Source organism: Ochlerotatus camptorhynchus, unplaced genomic scaffold, assembly GCF_037179485.1.
Source record: "Ochlerotatus camptorhynchus isolate MF236.1 unplaced genomic scaffold, CSIRO-AGI_Acam_v1.1 ptg000203l, whole genome shotgun sequence".
Lineage (NCBI taxonomy): Eukaryota > Metazoa > Arthropoda > Insecta > Diptera > Culicidae > Ochlerotatus > Ochlerotatus camptorhynchus.
The window spans coordinates 1007065-1016506 of record NW_027040693.1 but is presented as its reverse complement, the minus strand read 5'-3'; the positions used below and the strand labels follow the sequence as shown (position 1 = coordinate 1016506).

The 9442-nt window shown below is 43.9% G+C and overlaps 1 protein-coding gene across 1 annotated transcript; it reads right to left on the bottom strand.

Annotated features, from left to right (window-relative positions):
- Positions 1–5353: 5353 nt before the first annotated feature.
- LOC135702894 (probable ATP-dependent RNA helicase DDX43) lies at positions 5354–8680 on the bottom strand. The gene is made up of 4 exons (XM_065223950.1): positions 8474–8680; positions 8186–8407; positions 6772–7829; positions 5354–6712 (listed from the first exon to the last, which is right to left on the bottom strand). Exons 2-4 carry the CDS (start codon positions 8397–8399, stop codon positions 5825–5827), a joined length of 2160 nt encoding a protein of 719 aa, XP_065080022.1. The 5' UTR covers positions 8400–8407; positions 8474–8680; the 3' UTR covers positions 5354–5824.
- Between the last annotated feature and the right edge of the window lie 762 nt (positions 8681–9442).

Below are 9442 nucleotides of genomic sequence, written 5' to 3'. Positions count from 1 at the left end.
CTAATGGTTGTATCTTAGCATTTCGTAGTCCAAATTGAGAGCGTTAAGTTATATTTAAGCTATATAACTAGCTTGCTGGTTTTATTCGGTACAGCGAATCAAAACAAAACAAAAACCATTACCACCTGTCAAAAAGTCAACATTCCAAGCGATCCTCCTATTTTCGCTTGTAATCAAGATGTAAGAAATGCTTGTTGGATCCACTAAAAGCTTTTTCAATACAAGGTTTAAAGCCGTGATGTCAATACTGGCCATCTCCAAACGGATTTAGTGAAACTGTCGGCGTTGCTTTAAGAAGGGTTCGTGGAGATCGAAAGTGTATCGGAAAGCCGCTTGTTCAATATTTTTAAGAGCTCCTTCACCGCACTGTGCCTTATGTAGGGATCGTATAACTGTAGTTCCTCCAGGAGTTTCATATTGTCGATCGTCTCATCTTCATCGTGTTCAGAAGCACTGAAGGGGTTTTCATTTCATATATCTGAATAGATTTGTTTTTTTTAATGACAAAAAATTTCAGAGTATTTTTTGTTGTAGCAGTATATTTTTTATCTATGAATCTTAGGCCTCTGATAAAGATGATAGTTGTAATGAAGCTTTAATGAAGGTCTAAGACTGCTTCAAGTTTTATATCGGTCATAAAAAGTGTACCATAAAACATAATTGTATGTTTTGTTTTGGTTTTATTCTTCAGTTATAAGTAGTGATGCAGAACCACCATACAGCTACCGTTAAAATTATGAAGTCTGAGTTTTAATTTAGTAGTCATAAAACAGTTTTATAGACGACTTGACGGCCTGATTTTATGACAAGCACACAAAACCGTAATACAACCACAGGCTGGAAGGGATGCTATGATAAAACAATGATAAAATAAGAATAAATCTTCCAAGCATTTAGATTGTTACTTGGGGCTAGAAGCTGCCTGCGTAAAGACTACCACCATGTCAACTGGGTGCAGTACGGACGAATGGTGGACAGCAACATCGATGAAAACCCACTGCTCGACACTGTAGATGACATCGACCGGGCGTTGGAAGGACTCCAACAGACCATATCCGTGGCTGACGAGGCGTGTGTTCGACAAGTTCCTGTGAGGGGTAAGTTTGTTGCTATTGATTCCCACACCCAATTATTGATTCGGTTGAGAAATGTTCGTAGACGCCAGTTTCAGAGGACTGGAGATCTGGGCAAAAAACGTGAAACGGCCGATCTGAACAGGCAGATTGCTTCCAGAATGGACTCACTCCGAAATGAAAGTTTCGGGCGTGTTGTCCAGAATCTGGACGACCGCTCCAGACCATTCTGGAAGGTAGCCTAGGTCCTGAAAAATCATCCCAAACCCGTTCCACATCTCAAAGTCGAAAATGATGACGATCGGCTTTTAATTACCCCACAGGAGAAAGCAAATGCGATCAGCAAGCATGTCGCTTCATCGCATTTGCTTGGCTCGATTATCCAAAGTCCGCTCGATGATCAGGTTGCGCAATGCGTTCAAAACCTATATGTCTCCCCTTGTGTCGTGCCTCCGGCGGATATGATTACAGTACAACAAATTTGCTCAGCGCTAAAATGCACCAAGAACATGAAGGCTCCCGGGTTTGACGGTATATTCAACTTGATCTTGAAGAGACTCAGCATGAAAGTGCAGTCTCTTCTAACAGTTATTGTCAACAGATGTTTGGAACTGCACTACTTTCCAAGCATCTGGAAAGTAGCAAAAATCATACCGATCCGCAAACCCGGTAAGGATCCAACATTGTCTTCAAGCTACAGACCAATCAGCCTCCTTTCAGCGCTGAGCAAATTGTTCGAGAAACTCATTCTCAATCGTTTGCTCAAGTTTGTCGAGGAAAGCAACATTCTCCTTCCGGAACAGTTTGGGTTCAGAAAGGGGCACTCCACCAATCACCAGCTAGTACGGGTGATGAATAACATCCGAAGTAACAAAGCTGTATCCAAGTCCACAGCCATGGCCTTGTTAGACGTTGAGAAAGCGTTTGATAATGTTTGGCATGACGGACTTGTGTACAAGCTTTTTAACTTCAACTTCCAATTACATCTGGTGAAAATCACCCGTAACTACCTCCAGCAAAGGTCGTTTAAGGTATCGTTGAATGGTTGTCTTTCAGACACGTTTTCCATACCAGAAGGAGTCCCGCAAGGCAGTCTGCTGGGCCCCTTGCTTTACAGCATTTATACTTCCGACATTCTTCCCCTCGGTGACGGTTGCGTGTTTTTCCTGTTCGCAGATGATACCGCAATAGCCGTCAAAGGAAGGATGCCTCGCGAAATAACGAACAAACTTCAACGATGCCTTAACGCCTTTGCTGATTATGCCACCACGTGGAAAATCAAAATCAATGCCACCAAAACACAAGCGATCATGTTCCTCCATCGGCAATCGCCCAAACTGAAACCGGCTCCATCTTGTACTGTAATCATGGATGGCACAAGGGTTGAGTGGTCCGCCGAAGTAACCTATCTCGGGATGTTGTTCGATGAAAAGCTCCTCTTCCGTCCACATGTAGAGAAAACTGTAGTCAAGTGTTCTACCTTGGTTAGGTGTCTGTTTCCGCTGATTTGCCGCAGATCCCGCCTCTCAAGGGTGAACAAACTGGCCGTCTACAAACAAATCATAGCACCTGCGATCCTCTACGCAGCTCCGGTGTGGGAATCATGTGCACAGACTCACAGGAACAAAATCCAGGTCGCTCAGAATAGAGTGCTGAGGATGGTACTTGATCGTCCTTTTGACACTAGAATAACAAATTTACACGAAGAGGCAGGCATTGCCAAAATAGATTCCAGAATTAACGAAATTAAGACTAAATTTGCACAAAAATGTAATTTATCAGAACATGCTTTGATAAGCAATTTGTATATAGTAGATTAGGTGTATATAGTAGTTGTAGGTTAGTTGTAGTTGTAAATAGTAGTTATAAGTAGTCTCCTTTTTCAAATTTTCAAACAAACCAATCCCACCAAGGTGGTCATTCTCTAAAACAGGCCTGATAGGACTAAGTAATTAATAATAATTGAAATTTCACAGGAACTAAAGTTGAAAAGACGCATCTGTGTCACTTGATAAGTTATACATGTAAACCACACAAATTCAAGAAATATAGATCATTTAAGTAAAAAAAAAGTGCTTTTGCTCATTGTCGCTTCGGACGGCGTGGCGCTTGGTCCTGCAGTAAGCTGGACCAAATCAGCGGCTTAAGGTGAATCACGGCGAGACCACAATGAGGAAAAGCATTAATGTAAACCCCCTCCGCCCTTCACAACAATCTCTCGCCCCCCCCCCTCAACAACCTCTCCTAACCCCCCCCCCCCCCCCCCCCCCCAACAACAAAAAATAACCCGAAAGCGAGACAGACTTTGACGATCCCTTTTTTCCGGGAAATAAATTTTAAACATACCATCCTAGAAGGGACGAATATCAACATCACCCAACGGTTCTTTCGGAACCACAACATCAAACGGCCCTTTGAAGGGCCACAAATAAAATTAAAAGAGTTGATTTTAAACCCAGACAACCAGAATGCACGTATATTCAAAATTGTTTTCGTGATATACAAACGTATATACAAACAAACAATTCGTATAGAATGCAAAGAAATGGCTTATACGTACAAAAGTGGAGGCCATATACGTGCATATTTTAATTAAATTTTAAACGAGTTGATCTAACATCATATACGATTAAATCTGTAATAACATATTCATTTTGAAAAATCTTACGATTTAATCCGATTTCATTTGCGATACAGTACGACGGAAAAATGATTCATCGGATATAAATCGGAAATTTGCATTCTATACGATTTAACTTAAACATAATGCGAGGTATGTCATTCTGATATGCGATTTTGACTTAAACTGTAGCAATTAACGATATTGTCTGTATATTGTTATACAACTTCTGGTTGTCTGGGAAACTTAATTGCATATAATGGAAATTCAAATAGTTACCAGTGTCTACACCTAAATATGTAACGGCTTGTTTAGGACCATACATTTGAACTTTCATAATTTATTACATTCCAGGAAAAATACTTGAACCAACATTGAACACTAACAAAATTTCAAATATTGTTTTTATGTGTCCCACACATGAGTTGTTGCAACGTGATCAACAAATCAATATCTATGTGTCGGCCACATACTTAATATATGTACATATAAAAACCATGCGTGACCACACATACTATTCATTTGCGTGTAAATTTCATGTGTACTTCTGAGTGGATTCTGTTTATGTGTGGTCAAATGAAAATCATGTGGAATTTCACATGGATATTTGTCAAGAAAAATGTGTAAATTGTGTTGAGTCAACCATAACCGAAACATTGAAATACTTGAAAATTTTAAGATAAAGTATAATAGTCAAAAATGCATGAAAAACTTCAATTTTGTGTGGTTCTACGTCATACTGCGGTCGTGTCTAGGACACAACCCTTTACTTTTTTGCATGGAGCATAAATTATATTTGTATGGATCGTCACGATTTCCAACCCATTCCCCCCCCCCCCACCCATCTAACAGCGTGACATACTTTGTGCATGACCCCTAAGGGGTAGAGCCTATGGCAGAAAATGCAGAGCAAAAGAGAAGAGTGCGACAGTGGAGAGCAGAACCATTTATTTTGTGAACAATTGCTCGAATTTCGTGGCTCGAAATGAATGTTGGTAGCGTAGTTTGGGACGATTTTCGCCCATGAGATGAAATCGACAGTGGCATGCATAAGGGCCTATACGCGATGATCGATTCTCTTCGTCGATTTTCTCTTTTGTTAATAACTCGCTAGATTTAACGTTTCTCGGTGCGTTTGCTGTTGCTTTTGATAGCCAATACAACCTGTTACTACTCTGCATTGAACAAATTCTAGAAAATTGTTTCGCTTAGCTGTAGCAATGCAAAGAGAAAATCGATGAAGAGAATCGATCATCGCGTATTCGCCCTTATGCATGCTCACTGTCGAATTTATTATTTAATCATATTCAATAACTTTAAAAAAAAATGTGTTTGTGTTCCCGACATCTACAGGCACTGTAGGTAAAAAACGATCATGGATCCGTGTGTCTCAGTCAACACAATTACGTCAAATTTACGCTCGTCAACAGCCAAAAAGAACGATGATGGTAGATGTGCAAGACATGAGCTACTTGTGCACATTGCTAAATGGAACAGATCCGTTGTTGAACGCTGACTTCTTGTTGGACGGTGAAGGAGCTGCATACGATACGACTGGTAATTCAAACAGGCACCAGGCAGAGTAAATTCTACATTTACGAGATACTCAGGCTGGAGAACCCCAGGCGGTCATCGATTTTCGCTTACGAAAAAGAGATGGTAACATTCGATATAGCTTTTATTAGTATATAAACAATGGTTACTTCGAATGCATCAGTTGATTGCAAAGATTCGAACGGAAAGTTTATCCAGAGCGTGGTTGTGCAAATTTAGATTTTTGGTTCAACCAATGATCAATTCAATTTCCCATGTTGATGGGACAGTCTTATGAGAAAATTCACTGCAGCTTATGTATATTCGACGACTTCTGTATGCCTCGACCTACCCTTTTTCGTTTTCTCACGGAATCGATACGATCAATCGAAATGTTGATCATAAATAATAAAAATGAAATGAAGTGCATCAAATTAAAAACAAAATCAATGGGTATTATGAACAAACAAAAGTCCTAGTTTTGCCAGGTAAACATATTCGACTCGAAACGCCGAACAAAATATACACCGCCGAAATTACCACATACAGCAACAATTTGTTACCGTCTAGATTGCTGCAGCGGAGAGCAGCATTAATTTTACCATCTACCACCCCCGCCCCGGCCTCCACCACCGCGTCCACCATCCCGTCGACCAAAGGCACTCTTCTCTCGTCCGTCGCGATCTTTCTTGGCCGTAAACCTTTCAGCCATCTTCCGAATATCATCCGGCACATCCTGATCAGCCTCCTCCAAGATCTTGATAAGCTCCGATGCCACTGCCCAGTCGGTCCGAGTGAAGAAGCTCAACGAAATTCCACTCCGCCCAGCACGGCCAGTTCGACCCACTCGGTGCACGTATTCTTCAATATTGCGGGGAAAATCATAGTTCACGACGTGCGTGATGTCCTCAATATCGAGTCCACGAGAGGCCACATCGGTGGCGATAAGTATGCGCACGTCACCACTTTTGATATCTTCCAATGCCTGTTCGCGATCCGCTTGTTCCCGATCACCATGAAGACTCGTACAGTTAATTCCCGATAGGACAAACTCGCTCGACAAATCATCCGCCCGAGTTTTCCTGCCGCAGAAGATGATGGCTTTGTCATTTGGACCCATGTTCTTGACGAAGTTCATTACCCGCATGTACTTGTCGTCCTCGTCGATCACCTCGATCTGCTGCGTAACCGTGTGCGTGGCGGCGAGATCCAGCGTGCCCACATACACCTGGACCGGATTGTTCATGTAGCTTTGGGCAAGCCGACGTACGCCCGGTGGCCACGTTGCACTCGTCATGATGGTCTGCCGGTCAGGACGGATGTCCAGTAGAAGCTTCCGAATTTGCGGTTCGAAACCCATGTCCAACATACGGTCCGCCTCGTCCAGTACCAGGTAGGTAATACTAGTAATATCAATGACATTGGCGCTGACCAGATCATTCAACCGACCGGGTGTAGCGATGATGACATCCACTCCGGCTGAAACCTACAAACAGGAAAATGGAAATTTTATGGTTTGGTAAATGAATGATTTAAGTCTCCTACCTTATTGATCTGCGTTCGACGATCGCCACCGCCATACAAGCAAATTGCTTTGATACCGCGGAACTGATACTTGAACACCTCCTTCTCAATCTGTAGGGCCAGTTCACGTGTCGGTGCCATTACAAGCACATTCGGCCCACCACGCTGCCCACGCGGAACGGGTTGTCCTTCGATGTGGATGAACGCTGGAAATAGGAAAGCCAATGTCTTCCCGGTTCCAGTTTGGGCAATGCCGATCAAATCTTCACCCTTGAGCAGGACTGGCCAAGCTTGTGCTTGGATCGGTGACGGTTTAACAAAGCCCTGCTTCTTAATTTCCTCCAACAGCTCTGGGTAATTGTGGAAAGCTTGTTTAAATGATGTGATTGGATTCGGGATGGGAACCGTCACCTTATCCGCATCTTTGAACGTCCGATCGACGACGATGTTATTATTTTCCTCTCGGAAGGCGTTCACTTCGTCCGGGGTCATATTGGTTACTTCTGGCAGCTCGTTGTAGAAGTTTTTGATCAGCTGCGGACACTTAGCCCATTTCTGGGTTTTAGCTTCGTCACATTGTTTGTTCAGTGCATCCCAGTCGATCAACTCGGGGCTTTTGCTACGTTGGTCATGGTTATTCGTGAAGGTACTACCACTACTACTGCCACCGCCCCCACCGCCGAAGCTTCCGCCACCGCCACCACCGCCGAAGCTTCCTCCACCGCCGCCACCGCCGAAGCTTCCTCCACCATAGCTGGAACCGGAATTGTAGAAATCACGGCCTCCACGGTCACGATTATCGCGTTCAAAGCGACCGCCGCCTCTGCCGCCGCCACCACCAGCACCACGCTCGCCGAAATTGTTGGAACGATTGTTAAACGGTGCACCACCACCCCAACTGCCACCGCGACCACCACCCCTTTCGCCTCTGTCTCCTGCCCCTCCTCCTCCTCTTTCGCTTCTGTCTCCTCCTCTGGAACTATTCAGGACGCTGAAAATAGCATCGCGGGCGCGGGTTACATCACCCGAGTATCCTTCGATATGAACCGTGGAACGACCGTTACCGGGAATGGAATCATCTGTATGGGAAGAACACAAAACATTCAACAAGACTGCGTCGATCTCCGGATTGGTGGAAAAGTGAAAAGCCTGACTGACTTTGATTTGTAGCAGTTATCAGATCCCACTAACTATGCGAATATGACTCGAAATCTACAAATCAGGACAGGTCCGAAACCGATCCCAACTCTTCAAAAATAGATGTGCTGTACCCAACAAGGTAATGCAAATCGAGTGATTCTAAATTGCCCTACATTTACTGTTTGCGACTTAAAACCGTGCTGAAAGATTCTATCAGAGGCATGTTAAAATAGACACACACAGGCCATCAGTCATCGCTCAAAACCCACACCCTCTCCGTCTTCCCGGCACTTACCAATCTCAACCTGCGCCCTAGACTCCGAGCGGATCCTCTTAATAGTCGAACCTCCTGATCCGATGATCTTCGAAACGTTTCGCGTAAATATCTCAAATGAGGTTCGTTCCTTGCTATTTGCGACACCATTAGTGCCGAATCCTCGTTTAGCACTTGTTTGCCGACCGACGGCAGCTCCTCCGTCGCTCACCTCATTATCCCAATCCTCGTCCATCTTTGAAACTGCAAGAAAAAAAAAATGTGAACTTCGCAAGAAAAAAAAATCGTCGCTTTTCCTTGGTTACACACCTTTTTCCTCTTCACAAACTGCTGGAATAACTTTTCACCGGAAGCCAAAATGGGTCTCTCAATCCGCTGGCTTCTGAACTTGCGCTGCTATCGGTCAAACGCCGCGGACACAAAAACGAAAATCTGTTCTCCGAATGATCGGATAATACAATAGCTCGTGGCTCGTCGTGGAAGTGGAGACGGACGGACGACTGCAAACTGCAAATTAAGCGCTTCCTTCTCTGGATGAAAAAGTGCTTACTCGCGTCTGCGAAACATGGCGGACTTCACAGCTTCACGCACAAAATGACAGTTCCTAAGGGGATTTTGGCCTGGAGTGAGTGAGTAAGAAACAATGCGCCATGTTTCAAGCACAGTCCGACAGCAGTTTAGGGGATGCTCCCACATGAGTAAAGAGCTATACAGAAACTTCGTAGGAATGAGTATCCAATGAACTGGATTACCGAGGTGAAGCCATCGGTTAAGTTGTGTGAGTGAAACCCCGGTATGTGTGTGATACAAGCAATTAGTGACGTCACTAATTGCTTCTACTTTTTTCTCTTTATTTAACGTCGGTCTCTGTTCCGCAATCTAGTGCCAATCACCGACGGACATCGATTGCCATCCATAGACGGAAATCGAATGTGCAGGAAGGCAGCTTCCATACCTGCCTAGGATATCGCATCCATTCATCAACACACATGGGCCGTAACCAACGACTTTACTTCCCTTTCGAAGGAAGACGTGACCAGCGATTTTTGTACCTCAGAAAAATCCCACCGACCTCGGCTGGGATTGAACCCAGACCCATTGGGGTGATAAAGTAGGGTTGCCGCTACACCACCGGCGCCGGCTATCACTAATTGCATTTACGTTGAGTTTTTGGTTTACTAATACAACTATATTTCACGATCTGCTGAACCTCTCTCTGTACTCATTGATGAGTATCGACAACTTTCTACGAAAAAAGAGGACAGAAGGTGTTGTTGC

What these genes read in the sequence shown, in the direction of transcription:
- LOC135702894 (XM_065223950.1), bottom strand. Translation starts at nt 8,399, where the DNA reads ATGGACGAGGATTGGGATAATGAGGTGAGCGACGGAGGAGCTGCCGTC. An exon ending in TAGGGCGCAGGTTGAGATTG is followed by an intron (nt 7,830 to 8,185) that starts GTAAGTGCCGGG and finishes CTTCCCATACAG; the next exon opens with ATGATTCCATTCCCGGTAAC. An exon ending in GTCGAACGCAGATCAATAAG is followed by an intron (nt 6,713 to 6,771) that starts GTAGGAGACTTA and finishes TCCTGTTTGTAG; the next exon opens with GTTTCAGCCGGAGTGGATGT.